The sequence below is a fragment of the Anabas testudineus genome, chromosome 1, assembly GCF_900324465.2.
Source record: "Anabas testudineus chromosome 1, fAnaTes1.2, whole genome shotgun sequence".
In the NCBI taxonomy this organism is placed as follows: domain Eukaryota; kingdom Metazoa; phylum Chordata; class Actinopteri; order Anabantiformes; family Anabantidae; genus Anabas; species Anabas testudineus.
In genome coordinates, this window is record NC_046610.1 from 24,639,609 (window position 1) to 24,660,787 (window position 21,179).

General features: G+C 41.6%; 1 protein-coding gene across 2 annotated transcripts in view; it reads left to right on the plus strand.

Annotated features, from left to right (window-relative positions):
* The first annotated feature begins 679 nt into the window (after positions 1-679).
* sh3pxd2aa (SH3 and PX domains 2Aa) overlaps positions 680-21,179 on the plus strand; it is an 83,517-nt gene continuing 63,017 nt past the window's right edge. For both annotated transcript variants that reach the window (XM_026360802.1, XM_026360803.1), the window contains exons 1-2: positions 680-1,213; positions 11,409-11,489. In XM_026360802.1, coding sequence (XP_026216587.1) covers positions 1,118-1,213; positions 11,409-11,489 — 177 coding nt within the window. In that variant the 5' untranslated portion in view covers positions 680-1,117. The remainder of the gene's footprint in view (positions 1,214-11,408; positions 11,490-21,179) is intronic.

Below are 21,179 nucleotides of genomic sequence, written 5' to 3' on the forward strand. Positions count from 1 at the left end.
AGTGCCGAGGCCCTGGGGCAGGTTCACTGTTTGAATCCCAGCTTTGGGTTCACGGTCATAATAAAACAATTTAGCTACAAGTGGATTTTCACTACTGACTGGAAACGCTGAGCTGGTCTTAGTGTTGCGTGAATCTGAACTATTTGGTTTAAGCAACTACATCAAATAAAGGGACGAATGGAAACCAGTGGCGTGCTCCATCTTGCTTGGGTTGCTGTGTGCGCAGGGGGGCAGTGTTTGGTTGCTAATTGGCTCTTTCCTGGAGAGCAGGCTGCCGCTGATTGGTCGCCTGTGCAACATCTGTATCCATAGTTCCAGTGGTTTAGTGTCTGCTCATGACTCAGAGCACTAATGATCAGATGCAGCTTTCTTCTTACTGACACCTTGAATTCCTGTTAGACTGGTCACCTGCAGCTCGTCTGCTGTCAGCTGGAGCTGGATGGATTCTGTCGTTTCATATTGATCAAGGAGGAAAAGTTGCAGGAGCTGGTTAATGAAGTAAACACGGAAACCATTGGTTGGTTCATAATTATGTCACCCAATAACACGATTCCTGTCGAGCGGAAGGCAAAGCCTAATCTTTTTTTTCTCGGCTGACCGTGTGTGTGTGTGTGTGTGTGTGTGTGTGTGTGTGAAGCCCATCCCACTCCGGTTCCCTAAATTCACGGCGCCTGCCGGAGCTGAGGAGCCTGCTTGGCGCTGGATCTGCCGGCTCCCTCGCCTTCAGCCAGCTGCTGTAACCTCTATGTTTGCGGATGTCCCCCTGTTGTCGTCATCGCAGCAGCCACAAAGGAGCTCGCATCACTTTCTTCTCTTGTTTTTAAGGTGACCGCCTTCGTCGGCGTCAGGTCCGCCGCTGCCCGGGCTGCTCATGCGGCGTTGAAGCCACTCTCTGCTCGGATCCTCCGCCGCCGATCTTAAACGGACCATCGATAAGTTTCCGATCAGATTGACGGTGGTCTGCGTCAGCGGGGGAGGGAGGTCCGTGCTAGCAGACACTGGCCGCCGGAGCGAGCTGATCCCTTTCACGGACCTCTGTATTGTTCACGTTAGATGACAGCCGCGATGGATGTTGTGATTTCTGTGTAGCTCTTCTGGGAGCCCGCCTGTCGCTTTTATGCAGAGCCTTTGCAGGGTCAAGATGCAGTTTCGGACTGTGCTGGATGTGAAAGTGGTGGACGTGGAGAAGAGGCGCAATCCCTCCAAACACTACGTGAGTTGCCTGCCTCATCTTCTTCCATGTCACCTTATTCCCACCTTGTCCCATTCAGATGTGTCAGCACAGCAGTGTGTGTGTGTGTGTGCGTGCGTGTGCGTGTGTGTGGCCTGTTCACTGTCACAGCAGGGCACCTGAACGCAGCTTCATAGTCCACTACATGCAGCCTAGCTCACATGAAGACCACAGCTTCAGCTGCAGTGAGATCAGTGTAGTGATGGACATACTTAACCTGGCAATGCAGCTTGTTGTGATGCATGTTGTCACCTTCAGCAGCTTCACCATGTGAGGCCCTGGTGGAGGCAACGTGATCAAGTCGCTGTGGACCTTATATTCTCACCTAATAATCAACTTCATGCAACGCATATTTAAATTGATTTGATTGGAAGGTGCAAGCAAAACTCCCCATTTTAAGCTCACAGCAATTCCTCACAGTAGATCATTTCATTTACAGTAAAATTACAATATGTCCCAGAATGAGCCATAATTTTCCTTCTGATGATGGTCAGATATTCTCATTATCATCACTTCAAAATGTCTGAAGTAGGTTGTCTCCTCAACTGTTGGATGACTTAACTATTACAGTGTTATTACTATTAAATTACTATAAATTGTCTTCAGTATGTGTCCATAAAACAGTAAAATCATCCCCTTTGATTTATCTTTCATGTCGACTTAAATAAAAATCAGACTGTGAATGAAAAGACAGATCTCTGAAATGGGAAGAAATGTAACAAAACACCTCAGAAACAGTTGACAATGTAATTTCACCACAGCTGTTGCTGAGGGGCTTGATCACATCAAACTCTCCTCATAAGTGAAACCCAATGGATGTCACGAAATCTTTTCTTTTTTTTTTTTTTGAGTTTCAGTTTTTAAGCACTTTAAGGTTTCACTTGTGTGTGTGTGTGTATGTGTGTGTATGTGTGTGTATGTTTGTGTGTTGGCTTAAAAGCCAAGCCAGTTTATTATCGACCTTGAATACAGCAGCTGACTAGTTTGAATGGTGTCAAAGTTGATCTGATGACCTCTCAAACCAAACTTTTTTACGATTTTACACTTTTCAGAGTGTAGCTCACTGTTGTGCACGTTGTGAACACACTTCACCAGAGGCTTTAGCGGTTTTTGCCACCCTCCTGATTCTTGCCTCCTGTGGCCTTATTCATCAATCTTGTACTTGTTTTTGAGCGTGGGTCTGTGTTGAAGCTTTGCACTTCGTGGCCTCAATTCAGGTCCTATTTTAAGCTAATAAACAAGTCATAATAAATGACCATGAAAGAATATGTTCTTGCTCATATGCAATTACAGAGGACCCCGGGGCCTAATGATATGTGGACACAATTATTCTCCTTTGAAAGGCCGAATTCACATGGCTCCCACCATGTGTCCCCTTATCAGACACACTAAACCTACTTTAACAAGTCACTGAAATATGTTATTCATTTTACACCTGTAAAAAATCTCATCCAGAACACTGTACTCTGAAATAGCACTGTACTATGAGTGCATACTGTATATTTTTAACATGAGGTGGCCCCAGTGAAACTGATCTCTAAACATTCACACAGTTGATGCATCACCGTGCGGGGCCCCTGGGGCAAAAATTAGCTGCAGGCCCTTGTTGACAACTCCAACCCCCCCTTTCTTGCCCGTCTATGTGCATTGTGCCTTGGAGTACCCATCAAATCCAGCACACACGGCAGACTCCACATGGCAGCTTAATTATAGTTTGCCTGGAGCCCTAGAAACGAACCGGTATGCTCGTACTGCCCCCGTGTTTTCTGTGCCAATTAGTTTGTGCTTGTTTGATTAAACACACTTATTTCTGCACCACGTAAGAATGGCATCGACACGAATAATGATGGTCGGAACAGTAGATGTTGACATGGCTCCAAGATGAGGTAATGATGCAAGACGCAACTCAAGGCATTTCTGTCAGTATTGTACTTTAGAATATTCTATGTTAGTCTATATTGTCTATTACTGCCAAACAAATATGCATATTCAAATTACAGATAAACATATTGTTTGGCATGAGAGCTCTCTAATGGCTTTGGATCAGTGGAACTTGCCCATTGAGTCTAGTTAAAGTCACAACTAGTCTGTGCAACATTCTACTGGGAGCTCAAGATTTAATGCTAACAGAAGTTAGCATTAAAACAGAAGCAGGGCAAACAGCTGGCATGGCTAAGTATGAACCCATTCTATTTATGTTTTGACAGTGATAATGATAATGAGAATAGTATGAGAATAATAAAATCATGTGGCTGGAAAAGCTACAGTCATGTCAGGTTAGGTTGAGGACCGAGTAGCAGGTGTTAGCAGTAGCATGTGCTAACGCAGCCGTGCACAGCAGTACATCAGGAAAGGAGCGAGGTAAGAGAAATGTTAGCGGAAACTCGAGCGACAGCGACAAGAAACGTCTGAAAGCAGGGTCAGAGAAATTTGATTAATAGTCTGGTGATATTTTGGCTCATTAAAGTTCAGCAGAGAAGTATGTTACCAATTTAATTACCTCCACATCTCACTTAATAAATAGAAATATATCAGCCAGTTCTAAAGCTAAGCTAACTGCTGTTAGCCTCTGGTTCCATGTTTAGCCCACATGTATCAGGCTAATGTGACATAAAATAAGCTAATAGGTGAGATTCTCTCATGCTTAAAGACAATTAATAAATGCACTACTGTTTCTGATTTATAGGCTTCTGTTATAGGTTTTTAATGCCACTTTTATTGCGTCGACATAAGAGTTGAACAGTGTAATATGAGCAGCTCATCTTACACGCTACAGTATGTACAGTTAAAGCGTAACAAGACTTTCTCAGGGCAGAGCCGTGCTTTGTTGTGGACTCTCTGTCTCACCAGGCCCGTGTGGCCTCGTTTCCCCAGCTCCCCTGTCTCTGGAGACAAGAGTCCGTGTGAGAAGAAAACAGAGGAAGAGTGGGAGGGAGCTAGGGAGAGAGGGAAGGAAGGAGGGAAAGCGAGAGAAAGGCGCGATCAGTGGCACCCATTGAATGGCATTTGTAATGTTTGTGAAACCAGCTGGAAATGCTTATCCTGCGAGAGGATGGTGGGGAAGCTCGGGGCTTTGTCAAAGGCAAGTGTTCGTCGGACCGTAGGGAAAGCTGGACCGGCGAGTCGCACAGACACACACACACACACACACACACACACACACACACACACACACACACACACACACACACACACACACACACACATTGTACTCCTGTTAAACAGTCAGTGTGTGTTTGCAGGAGGAGGTGATAAAAGAGAAAGTAAGGTTGGGCATGACTGTGTTTACTTTAAGCTTCTGTTTCCAATACAAGTCCCAGTCCCATAACATTTCATTTTCTAGAGACTCCTGTGCCGTGCAAAAGCCCAGACTGGAAGACGGTGTTGTTATTTGGCACCATAAAACAACGTCTTCAGAGAGCTGCTCCCCACTCAAATATTTATTGGCCTATCAAACACAGAGTGATATCCCAGTGAAAAGTGTCCCTGTTTTCAGATGCTCGCCCCAAACTGGAAAGACACATGCGAGGGCGGGGGGTGTCATTGTATGGGAGGGTGATACTTTTAGCTGGAGGTGTTCATGAGCTGTATGTGTGTGTGTGTTTGGAAGAGAGAAAAAGAAGCGTCTGATTCAGGGGCTTATCTGACGTCTGCTTGTGAATTGAATGTGCCTGATGCTCAGTTAGCAGAGCCCCAACTCTGACACTGCTGACCAGAGTGTGCGTCGGGCTGCACGTCCTGACAATGAGCAACACAACAAAAGCAGCAGATGTGATCGTCCTTGCACCTTGTTTTTACCGGGACCTCACACGCGTGCCATGCTGGGGGAGTTGTTTTCATGCGTTTCGACCAGATGTTGTTTGTGATTGTGGAAAGTTTTATTTGTCTTTTGCAGAAGTCTTTAATGCATTACAACAGCTCTTCTCCTCTTCTGTCTGTGTTCAGAGTAAAAACACATGTCAAGGTGCTTGAACATGGCCTCCAGCCGCTTGGCATTCTTCTCAACAGCTTGACTTATGGATTTGTTGCCCAGAAATGGCGATGCTCAGTGGAGAGACGGAGCACGTGTGGGCATCATGTGTGTCCTTGGCTTTTCTTTCATGGAAAAATAGTGCTCCTAGTATCTTTGTACTGTATGTGTTGTTGTGCCGTTTTAGTCTGGCCTGATGTTTGATTTGTGTGAGCTGGAGAAGAGATAGAGGACAAAGAAGGGGGGTTGTCTTGCTCGCAGCTCTCGTCATAAGATGACTAGATAGTCAAGGAAATTGGCTAAAAATTTATTAGAATCAGACTGGCTTGATAAGCACTGCAAAATTTCTAGTCCACCAAAGCACTTAATGATGATCTAGTGACAATAGTTGTTCCAGATAATAATATTACATCCACCAGAAAGTACAGTAATGGTTAAAATATTTAAACTCTTATTAAGAATAATCCTAATGTGTGGCTACTGTTGTCTCTTGCTATCAAGGACATTTTCTCGTATTTTTTCTCGTATTTTTGACTCTGCATTCACAACATATTCTCATCATATCACCATTTTCCACCTGTTTATCTCTCTGTAAAGCACTTTGAATTGCTACTGTACAAAAATTGCTGTAAATAAATCATTGGTTATACTTCATCATTTAGTTAATAGGAAACAAATCACTGATGTTTTACATGCACTATGCACAAGACAAGCTATTTGTTGAACTGCTGCAGGTCACAGAGTCTGTGACTATGTGCATGTCACATAACACAGCGTTTCTGGTACTGACTAGGGACTCTTGCTGCATGTCATTATCTTCTCTCTTCTCACTTTTTCTGTCTGCCTGTCAAATACTGTCTAATAAAGGCAAAATGCCAAAAAAAAAAAATCTTAAAAAAGATTTGCAAGGATGTGTTGGTATCACAGTTTTTGTTTTAGGAGAACACTTGCTTCGGTCTGTAGACTGTAGACTGTAAAGTCTTGTATGAACACTCATGATCTGGACCCATTTGAGACCTCATCTGAGATGCTTGAACTGGAATTTTGTTGAATTTACTTGAAACTTGAATTGGACCTATGCCAAAAGAACAGAGAGAACAGTTTGATATACAGTACACTGTGCCAGACTGTAGGCCTGTCTCACAGGTTAATATCTGACACTGTTACTGCAGCTAATTGCATCCAATGAAGCTCTACTCTCTAAGAAGTGTTTGTAATAGTAAATAGTATGCACATGTTAGGCACGTAATATGCAATAAAATGACTTTAGAATTGTTCTTTTGTCTTGTAAAAGATTGAATGGTATCAAGGAAGCATCAAACGTGCACATGCTGTGCCTGCTGACTAGACACTTTCCCTCAGCACCCCTTGACAACACTTCCTTTGCCCACCACAAAGACCCAGAAGATGCCACTAGCCCATATCAATGTGAAAGTGACCACAGTTAATGAAAGCTGAGGCGCTGGCCTGGTGTGTGGTTAATACGGGGCACTGTTTTGGCAGTTGATACAAAAGCCCTGTCTTTAGGGGGTTTCCAAACACCCCCCCATGCCAAAGCTTATGAATAGAATTGTCCTACAATTTATTTCCCTCTTGTGACATTTTTGTTGGCTTGCTGAGACGCAGCTTAGAAGAATTTGTCAAGCTTTACTGTCATTTGTTAACCTCCACGCTGAAAGAATAGCTGACCATATTGGACTAGTGAGTATTTTTAGGCCAGCTGTGGTTCCAAATGGAAAGAAAATACAAAGACATGTTTTCCAACCTGACTTTTTGTAGTTAGACCATTTATGCTTTCATGGTCTGCAAGTATGATGTGTGTCTGCTTTATAGGTTACTTTAAATATAGTAGTTTAGGCGGGGTTGACTGCATTTAGTGGCTAGGCCTGCATTCTCTGCCCCACCAAGCACTCGGCTCTTCTGCCTTCCTCATTTAAACAGTGAGACTGGGTCCTGGTTTTCCGTCGAAGCTGTAAGTACTTCTACTACTACTTTTCTTTTTCATGTATTATCTACACTATCTCCTATAGTCCTTGAAATATGTTAATGTTGATGCTCTTGGAGAAATAATTCCTTCAAGAGCCGCAGAGGAAAAAATAAAGTAAGCTTTAAACTTGACTATGAATATTCATAGCCATTTCAGACAAACGTGATGTAACAATCATGGGTTCAATTTGTTCCGTCGTTAGAATTCATGTTTCTGGCTTTGCTTCTGAGCCTGAATAAAACTTTTGTTTTTCAAGTCCCACTTCCTCTGTGGGAATAACAGATGTACAAGGTCTTTTCTTGCTTTCTGGGACACCGAAACCCCCAAAGCCTTCTTCAAGTTGTTCAGCTCTTTTTTCCTAACATTTGTTTTTCCTTGTTTATGAATCAAGTTTTAGACTCCTTTGCAAAAAGAAATCTGATATGTCAGAAATGGAGAATTGACAACATTTCTGTGAAATGTGAAGAAAGAAGAGCCAATGTTGTTTCAATAAATTATAACATGTGTCTTGAATGACTTTGATAGCTGTTGCTCTTTAAATTAAATGCTTTTATTCAGTAGCAGCTATGCAATATAAACAGCAGTCCAACCGGTCAAACTTAGTCATGTTAGGCCATTTACAGACATCTGAAGTGAGTTATGGTTTATCCTCCTCATTGTTTCCAGATCCCCTGATACCCATTTTAGTTTTGAACACCTTCCTGTATCCAAAGTGTGGGCGTGGTTACTAATAGCTTAGTGTTAGAAAAGTGTTAAATAGGTGGTGTAGATTTTCATGTACGGCATTGAAGCATTTAGGTTGCTTTCTCAAACAAATGTCAGCCTTTATTTTGGTATTGCAGCAATGCTTTGTTGGTTCAGGCATGCCTGCTGTGCATGCATGTCTTGCAAAAATCACATGACAGTGGTGCAAAAATCCCCACCAGGACGTCTGGGTTAAATTGGACTTAATTTTGTCGTTATTCTTGTAAATACTGTATCTCTATTTCACTCCATCACTGCTGTGAAAATGGTTCGTCCTCTTTTCCATCTTATCATATGGAATTATATAATTGGCAGACGGATTATTTTCTAACTGACATTTGAGTGACTCATTATTTTTGTTCCACGAATGCTTGAGTGAGGGCATTTTGCCTGTGCTGAGCACTCACGACTGGATGTACTCGAGCTCTGAGTCAGTCAATCACATTTTGGCTTATTTTAGTTTTTGCATGAGTGTGTGCCATTCCTCACGACAGAGTGAAGAAAAAGCAGGTACCATGTAATATGCAAAATAAATGATTTCATTCTTAGCATATCAAAAGGTGATGTTCACTTCTAGACTTATCTTGGGAGGCAGCTACCCAGACTGTTAAAATTTACTGGCTGTGTTGAATGAATAGACTCTATTTCAGGGACAGGGAGGGCATTAGGTTTAAGCTTGATATTTTGGGCATGGGCAGACCATGGCTGGTAGTTGGTTGTGCTTTCCACTGTGGTTGCTATCACATACCCATCTGTTTCTGGGGTTTGGCTCTTTCATAGTCCACATCTTCCAGCCTGGCTCCTATGTTGTACCTCAGCTCAAGTCCTACAGTCCTACAGTAGAGTCGAAGCACAATACAGTCCTAAGTCAACCATTTTTTTCTTTTTTTGAATGATGAATATAGACTATAGCTACCTGCTGGGAAGGAAAGTATGCTAGTTGGCCGTTGACTGGAGTCTTTGCGATGTGTTTAAGTGCAACCTTTTCACCCAGGCAAAAGCGATGCAACAGACATGATGGTGGTTTTGTTTATCTCTACCTTTAGTATAGAATTTCCTAAATAGCGTAAAAGCAGGGTCGCGCTGAGGCTGGAAAAGTCATTAGTTTAGCAGGTCACCAAAGTTTTAGAGAAGATAAAGTTTTGACCTGATGATGGCAGTAAATGAAAATTTAGGGTAAGAAATTTAAAATAAGAGATTTTAGGCTCTCGAATACAAATGTTGCTATCAACGTGAAAAATCTACTAAGCCCATACTCAGTGCCTCATAAAATTATACCACAAGCTCCGACAAGTGCTGGGGCAGCCACTCCTTCCACTCTGAAGCATTTTGTTATGTGTCATCTAGATATGTCCAGTGTGGATAGGCATGCTCCAACAGCATGGAGATATTTTGATAATTTGTGCCAGTGATGTCATATCTATCCGTTACATACAGCATCAAAAGCTAAAATCGTGTCTTTACCTAACACGAAGGTACTTCAGCCATCATGTCTGCTCTTTCAGTTTTCCTAAAATACACTCTCTGTTCTTTAGGAGCTTCTTCCTTAATGAGAAACAAAATTAAGTCTTTGCTGCAATCACTTGTTATGCTACAAAAGTCACAGTGACTATTGCAAAGTCAGTCTTTGACTTTTGGGATTTTGGATCTCAGCAGCTCCATGGGGAGGACATTTTCATAGCGGTAAATGCCAAAGCTAATCGCTGTGGTGACACCCTACTGTGCTAAGAATAACTTTGTCAGTGTAGTGTGACAGTTACTGCTTCTGGATGCCAGTACCTGTGTTTGCATGGGAGTGAACACACTCTGGTGGCTCCTTGCCAAAAGAAGCTGAGCCACTTCAGGCAGCAGCAAGGCCCTTTAACCCTTGGCTTTGTTGTAGAACCTCTTTTGTTTCAGGCTGCTGCCCTTCTTACGCTAACGTCAGGGTCTTTCACTTGACCTCATTCATCTTGGTTTTGCTCTGGAGGCTCCTGGCAGGTATGGAGGGTAGGAGTAACAGTGTAATATCAGTCAGAAAGTTAGAACCTGCTAGAATGAGGAGCTGGAAAGACTCATTGGGGAAGCACAGTGCCTTTGTTTAACCTGAATACTATACATGAGGCAAAGTGAATCATTTTTGTGTTCATGGCAGCTTGATGTTAAGTGGATTTCTATTTATGCTGCGTCTGGGCCACTTAGCTGGAATGTCTTGGCTGGGTGTAAGCATCTTGTTTTATAGCAAATCACCCGATAATGGCTATATTATCTGTATGTTAAGTAGACACCAGATGTATATAGCGAGTGTGTAGTGGGTACAAATTATAATGACAACATTGTGAATGCATTTTGTATAGTCTTTTGTAATCAAAGAACAGTTGAAAAAGGCAAAACTATCCCAATATGGACAGCCTTTCATTCCTCTGGTTCTTGTTTAAAATACAAGTCACAATGTCATAATCTTTTCAGCTCACATTAAATGAAATCTGTGTGACAGAGGGAGTTCTTATGTGATGGTAATATAGTAATGTTAGAAATCTTAATGGGATTTTGAATTTGGTTTAGAATGTAGAATCAGGATGTTCCAGTTACCCTGAACCTTTACATAGTAGTGACATCCAACACATAGTGAGTAAGGGGAATGTAGACAAGGATGAAGGAGTTCAGGTAAGCCGGTGCTGTTGAGTTGACCACTTTAAACCTAATGCAGGCAGCTACAGGAAGCCAGTGCAGAGATCTGAAAAGTGGTGTAACATGTAGCATTTCAGATCACCTGAATGGGTTTGACGGTGCATGTTGGTAACCCTGTCAGCAACACTGGTTGACATGATACTGATATTGTTTCTAATAGGTCCAACCATGTGGGGTGCCTATAATGACAGACTATATCTGGATTGCATTTGATCAAAATCTTGTAGTGTAATGTTATGTTACAAGTCATACACAGGAATTTCACATCCACAGTTGATATATCCCACCTGCTCTTAATGTCCCTGATAAAAATTTCCTGGCCTCTGGATCTGTTACCTTGGCTATCTATGTTTCATTTAATTAGAGCTAATGGCAAAATCACTTACCTCTTCCTGATGGATAAATAGACCAAGACTCAATCTTCTTAGGCCTCACAGGGCTGCAGTCAAGCATAAAGGTCAGCAGGTCAGTGTGCTTACTAAAGAGGGGTGATGCCACCATCTTATCTGAAAAATCAACCACTGACAAATTTATTAGAGGGCATCATCGAATATTCATGTCAGGTGTTTTGGTCTTAGGCTGTGTGAGTGCTGTCTGTGAGTTTGCTGGTGCTACAAGCACATGTGCATGTATCACTATTAAATAATGATGAGTATTGTTTTAACAAATGTGGAAAAGATGAGTAGAGAAACTGTAAAATTAGTAAATGTGAGGCTTCTTTATATCATTGTAAGTTGAATAGACATGAAAAAAATAAGCTAGTTTAAAATGAAACAGTTTTAACTTTGCATTTTTTCTCTCGGCAGGTATATCTCATAAATGTCACCTACTCTGACAACACCTCCCACATCATCTACAGAAGATACAGCAAATTCTTTGACCTACAGGTAATCTTGTATCACTCATGCACCCCTGCATGCTGCATGCACACAGTTTTTGTGTTGAGGTCCCTAATTACATTGCTGCTGATGTATTTTAAACGTGTCAACCCTGTGAACTTACAGCATTATTTTGTATAGATTAATGTGTAAGCCTTGCAACTGTTCACTGCCACTCTGGCCGTGTTCTCCACACCTCGCCGCCTCAATGAATCAATGTGTGTGTTAGTAATTGGTCGGGGAGCAGGGGAGACGTGGTTTGTATCTCTTAGCCACATAGAGATGCAGCAATGCACCGCATCTCTCTCTATATATCGCCACCCCTCCTCCTTACTCCTATCTTGTTCCTCTCTCTCATCTCATCTCTCTGCTTTGCCCTCAAAACGTCAGGGAGCTGACAAGCCTTTTTTATAGTGCAGGCAAGAAATCCACATGGAAGTCAATTTAATGTATCATGTTTTATAGTGGGTCACTGTAAGATTCTCTTGTGACAGCAGCTTTGATAGGTGGGTTCTTTAAATATAGTCCAGTATGGAAGAGTACTTTTTTGGTTTTCCTGAGCTCAGATACTTTATCCTCATGTTTAAGGTGTAAAGTTCTCTCTCTGGAACTTTATTTATTTTGGAACAGAGCAGGACCCCAGTAAAAACCTTCCCTGTGTCTCTCAGATTGACTGTGTTTGTGGATGTGGATGTATTTATGTCCCTTGCACCCTTGGCCTTCTGCACACTGATACCATATGTATATTGCACCAGAGGTCTCTGGGTCACTAGTAAATATGAAAGAGCCATAGTGAGAGGGTGACAGGGGCCACTTCTCAATACCCCCACTGTGCTAGTGCAGCAGCAGGAAATGATGTTTCAGTCAGTGGAGGAAAAGTCTTTTCTGAAAGGTCCCATTGATAACCAGTGGCTCAGTGTGAGGTGAAAAGTAGACTACTGACTCGTAACTGATTATTGCCTAGCTGGAATAAAAGACACAGGTAGAATAATAAACATGGAAAGCAGCTAAGGTATGCCTAAATGTGCCTCCATCTCATCAAAATCCGAGATGTAGCTGAGCTACAGAGTGGGTGTGTACAGTATCTTCCTCGTGATGGTAACTCCTTGCATACACAAGCGTGGCTCTCAAATTGCCTAAGAGGAAACTAATGAACCTTAATAGTTCATGGATAGCTTGGCACAGAATCACTCCCAGTCAGACGCTGTAAGATTGCTTTTGTTAGCTTTGTCAGATGGCGCAGGGCAAAGGTCACCCAACATGGTCGGCGCTTTATCGTGCTGACAAAGAAAGCAGCTCTCACATGAGCATTTTGGTGCAGTTTTTTTTGCAAAGTTCCCTTTGCTACTTTGCTAAGTCCCATTTAAAGCACGCTGTATTATATCACCAAAATGTTGGCGCTCACATCTTACATGTGCAGTTTCTTGCTCTGTGATACTCATGAATAAAACTACCACTGGCAGTCATGACAGATGAGCTTTCTAATATGCAGTAATCCTCTATGTTTGGCGCTATATGAAATGAGAGCAAAGTTCTCTTTGCTAGTCTTTGATCTTACTAGAAGCCTTTGATGGTCCTGTGTGAACTCATTGTTTTCAGAGCAACCTGGAGCCTCTCCTGTCCAAACATTTATCTGGTGCAGAGACCGTAGTCTCTTCCCCTAGGGGAGAGAAACATGGATGGCTGATATGAAACTGTTGGAGCACACTTTAACTAAAGCTCTGGCAAAGACCACTGGGGATTCCAGGACTGTTTCCTAGTAATAACCAGAGCAAGCTGTCTTACTGGAAGCATAGTGGCTCTGTTCTGGGCTGGCATTAAAATAAAAAGGACCACAGATGTTTCTTGCACTGACTTTGCTTAGATTGTAGGTTAGACCCAAGTCTATGAATATAATAAAGCTGGCATGCTTTGACTTCAGACACACGTGACAAGTCCTGACTATTTGAAGCCCTAAAATCTAACATATAACAATAATGTACCAGCTTCAGAATCCTTTTAATGGCACACTGACTTGTAAGGAGCGATTTTAACTTTGGAATCCCAAGAACTGTGTAGCACTTTACTGCACCACGTCAGACATAACTATAGCTAAGGCACAATTTGAATGAGGGAACAGTCTTAAATGTAACAGCAGCAAACTAATTATTGATTTTGTCCAATGTAATGTGGGAACTATAAAAAAAGATAGTTATTTAGTAGTGTGGTTTAAGTACCAAATCTTGCAAATTGTAGCTTTATTGTCTATTTGTCTTTTTCTTTATCACACTTGAAAAGCTTTGAACTTGCTTTCCTTGTGCCAGCGCCTCCTGGAAAACAATGAATTTGAATAGATCCGGTCACGTGTCCTTCAGTTCCTGAAGCGCTTCTGCTTGTGCAAAGGCGGCAGTGTAGATAAAAATAATAGGTGCCATATTACTCCTATTTAATGGCCCTTTGTGAAAAAAAGTCATTTGCGGCTAATAGAATGAATATATTAATGCAAAACATTCTCAGGATTGCCCTCCAGAGAGCCGTTTTGTCTTTGCACTTTTACTCTGTTAAGAGTGGGTTGGATCTCATGCTGTCCACTGCTTTAGGGAGAAAGTAGCACTATTCGCTTTGCCATACTTTACCACCATCCTCTTTCCATTAGTTATTTGTTTTGTGATTATTTGAGGGGATAAAGCTACAATGCTCGAATAGAGGTTTTATTGTTCTTGTTGCTGGCCATTTTATCTGAACAGTTGACATGCCTCAATTACAGGCAGGGAATAAAGAAGACAAAAGCAGAAGTAAGATGGTTGCTTTAATGTAGACATACCTGCCACATCAACACATCAGCTAATTACACATATATTTGCTATTCACCAAAGAACAGCTCATCATTGTCGTCAGAATGTGACTAGTCTTTCCTTCATTCCTGACTGCTGAACACTGGTGTGGTTTTGTCTCAGCAAGACCTGACTAGTGAGTCAAACAGGGTTGGCCTTCTGTCAGAAGTAGGCCACCCAAGTTAGTCACCAAAAAGGAAGGAAACCAGGAAAGGGAAAGGAATAGGTTAGCCTGGGGGCTGGGGAGTTAAGAAGCTGTGAGGAGTTGGAGTAGGATCATGATGATGATGATGGTGATGATGGCAGTGGAGATAATGAGGCAGAGGAGGACAATGATGAAAGTGAGTGAAGGTGAGTATGGTAATGAGAATGACAGCACTGATGATTAAAGTTCAGGCTGTTGAGGCTGACGACACTGGTGATGCACATGGAAGAGATAAAAGCAATTTTGATATTGTGGGTTTTTTTTTCAGGGTTACGTATCACAAAGAGGATTTAATAAGCATGTTTCAGGAACCTCTGAGGAGTGGGCGACTGTGCCCTGGGTGTCCTTGGACCCCAAGTGAAGTCAGTTTATTTAAAGCTGTGGTATGGCTCACCATTTGATAGAAGGACACACTGTGACTCACTCTTTTTACAAGGCCCTTTGGTTTGTATTCTGCCTGCATGCGTGCACACAAACCTTCTCTTTTCTTTTTCCAAGTCTACCCTTGTGTGAGCCTCCCTACAGCAACTGAATATTTAATTTTAGGAGATTTTAATGTTATATCTCCCCATCATCCCCCTTTGCAGTGTTCCGTGTACCTTCGAAGAACCAAAAGGTAAAATTGGGTTTCTCAGATACTCACAAGGTCAATATTTAGTACTTTTTAAAGTAGCTTTATGGATGTTAGTAGCAGGCTTTTGTGGTGCAGCAGCTTGGGTTCAGTGTAGAAAATTATACAGTAGCTTTGGTCAAGGCTCTTAAAAACAAGGTCACTGAATTGGGAATCTCTAACATCTAAGTAGGCTTCTTGATGGAAACATATGTCTAGACCTCAAGGCATTATCATTATGCCATCTTGCAGGATAAATTGCTGAATAGCCAGAGCCCCTAGCTCTGCCTCTTTGTCCTTGAGGTGTTCTGAGGATGTACTGTAATTCAACTCAATGAGGGAGCCCATTGTTTCAGGTCGAGAATAAAGGGCTGTTGTATTTTATTTACGGGGGAGTGTGCGAGAGAGGGGAAAGATAGGGAAACATACTTTTAGCCTCTGCTGTGAATCAGAGGAAGGACACCTACACGCCAAACACAGGACCTGTTCATGTGAGTTACAATTGGGCACTTGACAGATTGGCCCTGGCCTCGGGTCCTCTCTGGACTGGGAGCAGAGGGAGAAAAATTTGCAGTGTTTCCCAGAGCTGTGGTAAAGGAATTAGGAGAGTGGGCTAAATTTAGGATGAAGGCAACAGTGCAGTCGTTTGTGGGACATTTCCTTAGTAAAAAGAATTAAAAAGAATAGTGACTCCAAGAGAATTTAATGGGAAATGGATTTAGATAACCTGGAGCCAGGACCTGTTCTGCAGCCGAGGTTCTCCAAATCTATGGTTTAGTTAAAACATGGATGACCAACACTTTTACTGTCCCTGAATGTCTCGTGGTATAGGTGAGGTCCATCAGAAGTGTGGTTGGGTCGGCCCTCAAATGTGCAAGAGACTCCTAGAACCTTCAAGGAAGGTAGGATTTCGAAGGTAGCAGTGCGTAGGGGGAAGTGGGAAGAGTAGGTAGAGTGTCACTATCTTTACTTTCTTTCTGACATTATACTGTATATACTTTATGAATTTGGTTGCCATGTTACACATTTTCAGAGGCTCAAAGGATTAGGTGAATATGTGATGCCATGCTGGTAGTGCCCAGGTTACAGTCTGGCCAATTCATTTTGTTCTCAAGAGTATTTCTGTCTGTCAGGCTCCTACATCAACTACTTATGCCACACCACACACCCTTTTAGGTTAGTAGATGGAAAATGTACTTTCTTTACTCTTCCTAAAGATGAAACCATAAAACAGCAATAGATACAGTTAGAGGCCAGCAACAGACTTCAAGCAATGTTTTTATCTGTTCCAGTACTTCACAGATGACTGTTTTCAGAACCTGCCCTAGTATGCAGCAGGATTCTTGGCTAGTTTGTTGCCAGAGGATGGTGCTGTTCCAACTGGGCATAGTTGGCTCCACAGGAAGACTTTCACAAGGTGGTTAATCAGAACAAAGTGGGATGGGGAGCCTAAAAGACACAGAAGCTCATCATTTGCTAGTCTTTCTAAGCCAGAGGAGCTGGGGCATAAACACTTGAAAATCATTGTATAAATGAAGACACAGAACAAATATATACCCTACACTAGGCATTCTATGGCCACTTCAATCACAGCCACAGTAACTTTATGTGTGCAATGAAATAGTTAGAGAAAAAAGGCCAGCAAGCTGTTAACCACACCTGTCAATCAACACCCACAAGACAAACATAAAAGTCTTCTATAAGCCTTAAATTTTTATTAATAGAGCAATAATGTCCACGAGTACCTCCAGGGGCTTGTAAGAGTGTACTTAAATTAAGTGACATAGCTATTTCTAGAGAGAATCTTTTTGAATTGCTGTCTATTGGAGCCAGCACCTACCTTGTGTCAGTGGCATTGCACTTTAAGATATTTCTGCTCTGCCTCCAGCCGTGGTAGTCACTGCCTGTTCCAAGCTCATAAACGGCAGCAAATTGCACAGGAAGCTGCTTGTTGAAAATGATTAACACTAAATGTAATGGTAGTCTTGGCTTCAGTGTTTACATCACCAACATAACAAGAATTCTGCAGAAAGAAAAGCATGAATCAAAGCCACAGTGTGCTATAGTACTGTAGATTGATACAGGCTTTTGTCTCAGTGATCTCATGTTTACACATGATTTTTAGTTTTAAGTGTGTGTAGAAGTGTGCGGTTCATTTCTGGGATTGTGTTCTTTGTGATGAAAATGTGTCCATGGAAGAACATAGTATGTCCTTGCATTTATGTCCCTTCCATCTTAGGACTGACTTCCGTCTCTAACTCATCGCCGTTTTTGATTACAATACTTTATCACATTCAGGTGTAGTTAAACAGATGCAGTGTACAGTGCATACAGTCTTTCCCATTTCCTGTGTTGGCTTCCTCTATTTGCACTGCTGTTGTTATCTGGAGGTGTGTGCAGCAGCTGACAGGCTTCCACTATTGCTCTCTATCCATCTCTGTCTAGTTTTCTTTCTCTGTCCTCTCTGTCTGCTCGGCTGACCAGCCCTTGCTTTTCAGTTCAGCTCAAGGTGTTCTTCGTGCGATGGGATGGGGAGGAGAGTTGATGATAACTTTCAAGTGCTCCTAGTCATCTTTGGTAGCTCTGCCTCTTGCTGAGCCTTGAATAGAGAAGCTGACCGAAACTCCCCTCCATTTGTTCGCCATTTAAAAAAATGTCAAATTAAAGAAATTTGACATTGTGTGACATAAATCTCTGTGTTTTTTAACCTGTGTTATCTTCATACTTAAAACTCCCCCTATGTGGCATTCCAGAAAGTGTATACCAAACATACCTGAAGCTTTATTGCTGAATTCACAGTCAGCCTTTGCTTATCTACAGTATCATTGGCCACTGCCCTGCCTCTTCACCCTGTCAGTAGGTTAATGAATAGTGATTGAGTAAACAGTAAGCTGGACAGGACACATGGGAAACAGGCTTCTTAATGCCACCGGGCTGGGAGATGCATAGAAACACACAGAGATAAGAGATGAGAGTTCCCATTAGAATTTAAAGTGAAGCCCACATGTGTTTCTCTTCTCGTTCTGCCGTCCCCATCAGTCTTGTCCTCGTTTGTCTTTGCCTCCCTCCACACTCCCGACTCACACCTTATTCATATCTTATTCCTACAAATCCTCACTCCCCACACCTGGCTCACATTTCTCGTTCTCTCTCCTCTATTCCATATGTCTCTGTCTCTCTTCAGAAACCCTTCCCTTGTCTTTCACCCTCAACCCCCTCATCACAATCCCGCTAGCTGTACTTGTTCCTTTGGGTCAAACATTCACATACAGAGCTACAGGCTGCAGAGGATTCAGTGTGTTTTGCATGCATGTATTTGATTTGTTAGTGTGTTTGTGGGTCTGTGTGTTTGTGCGTGGGTGTATGTATGAGGCGTTACTTGTGTTCCTCTTGATTAACCGGGCAGTCTTTCTATTACATGATGATCAAATTTTCTTCCGCTAGGGCCTCTTCATCTCAGTCAGATTACATTTTATACTACAGTACAGAGCTTTAAAGAAAATAAAAGACCTCTAAATTAAAACCCAGAGGATTACAATACCATTTGCATTTATCTTCTAGAGGATGACCTCTATGGAATTAATTTTGTCCAAATAAAGTCATTAACATGTCCAGCTACAAACCAATCGCAATCAACAGTGGCAATGTAAAAGCTATTGACACTGAAAAACATTGGTAAGAGCTAAGATGTGAAATGCAAAGGTTTAGCAGGAGTTATGTTTTACATCTTTATATATAAATGGATATGTAGCATTGCTGATGTAGTGTTCCAATTTACTGAACAAATTGTAGTAGCCTAAAGTCTACAGTGGGTTTGTTGTGAACAAATGCTGGCTATCAGGCAGTGTTATTGTAGTTATTTGCCAAAATTGTAGTGTATTCTATTGTTTTTACTTAGCTAATTAAAAGGTAAAATGACGGCTTAAAAATGGCATCCATTCCAATACTCTCACATAGGCTACTAAAGGTTACTTGGCTATCTAACTAAAATAGGATAAACAGAGGCACAGTACAAGAAGTATGATAAATATTTCTTATTCTTTCTTTTATGTTGCACAGGTCAAATGGTACACCCACTTGCTCTGTATGAATTCTCCGGACAATTACGTCCTGTATTCATCTATGGCCTTAGTTCAACATCACTTGGACTTTGAATTAGGGAGTTAGTAGGATAATGTCTGTTTAAAGTCTGTTTATGCAGTTCCTCCAGGTAATGTCTGAAGTTCAGGGTGCCAGTGCATGTCTAAATGACTTTTGTTGTTGACACACAAAAAGATATGGGAATGCTATTTTGTAGGCTTATTATCTTGAAATGAAATAGAAGTTGCTTAGCTTAGGATTCGACATTGTTTAAACTGTAGCCAACAGCAGTCTAGGATAGCTAATTGCAGGTTGCTTTTTAAATCCACGAGACACTTGTCCAACCTCGCTTTAGTTTCCTTTCATTTAATCATGTCAATAAATTGACATGAAGGAAAGTAGTATGAAGGAAGTTATTTATTATCTTTTATGTCATGGGCATATATTCCAGACTTCACTTCTGATTTCCGTTACACGCCCTTAACAATGAGGGCCGTGGAATGCATTGAACACCAACTCAAACAGAGACACAGAGAGGGCATTACCATCTAAATCACCCCATCTGGGAGAGACTGTGGTTTGGCCACACAGCCAAAGATTTGTCCTGGCTGTCAGCATGGGAACTCTGGAGACCGTCAGCATGGCTAAATTAGGTCCTTCTCTACTCTGTTAGTGCAGAAGCCTGGCACAGGTGAGAGCCCTTCCTCTCTGTAGTGAACTGTAAGTTGGCTGGCCTACTTACTTAACCCAAACTAAATCAGGCAGCGAGTAAGCCGACACTGTTCTTTTCCCTCACATTGAAGCTGTGGCTGCTCTGGAGAGTGAAGTCCTTGTTTGGTTGCTTGGGCAGAACTCAGCCAAGCAGCTGAGGTGGTAAATGGCATAAAAGCGCTACTGAAACATTTAGCCAGTGATTCTATTAAATATGAATGGAGGTTAAATTGTGGGCACAAATGAAGGTACAGCTCATAGAATGAAATAATTGGTTACTTTTTATTTAAATACAGCCATTTTCTTGTTTTTTCATGTGTTTAGAGCCTTAACATATTGTGAACTTAAAATAAATAATCTCTTCTGACCTAAAGCCTGTAGGTTACAGTATGTGAAGTGAAAAGCAAATGCCTGTTAGTTTTCCAACCCTTGTTCGCCAACTGAATCTATTCTGTCTTCAAGGTTTTCCCACAACTTATGCTGTTTTATCTATTTGATTAATGTATTTTTAATGACTCAGTTTAAAGCACCCAGTCGTCTGAGCTTCAACACCGCTACATCTGCTAACCTTGGGTGATGGAGAGAGGGAGACATGGATTGTTCCAGTGATTTGAAAACTGCATTTTCCTGCCAAGGTTCTCCTCCAGCAGGCAAGGTTTTCCTCTGGCACAGTTAACGCAATTGACACAATTGACAAACTGGCTCACAATCTTTAATGTGTTTTAGTGTAAGCACTCGGGTGAAATTCAATTATGCATGTTCTCAGAGAAATCATTCGTGAGCACCTTCTTAAAGAAGATATACAATACAAAATTGGTGTTTAAAAGTAGAGGAGCTGAAATGATTAGTTGATTAACAGAAAATAAATTCAAGGTGTCCAGCAGCATTTAATAGTGGAGACAACCTGCCTTGCCTAAAATGAAGAGAGCCTCCATAAAGAGAACAATGCTCTAAACATTTCCAAATATAATTTTACACTTCAAAGGCCATTTACTTAATAAGTGAGGTGATTGTTTAAACCATCTTATAATTGCACTGATAATAAGATGGTTCACAAGCTGTCTGATTTAATTAGGAAAGACATTTAGACATTAAGACATTTAGAGTTAGTAGTAGAACAAGTTCCAAGCATATTCTTATTCCAAATTCCAGATTTCTGTATATTATTGTAAATTAATGTGTTAATAATACATGTGTTTTGGTTTAGGGAATTGGTTGGATAAAGAATTTAAAGCAAACTGAAGACATCTTGATAAAGATGAAGTGAATTGGAGGTATAG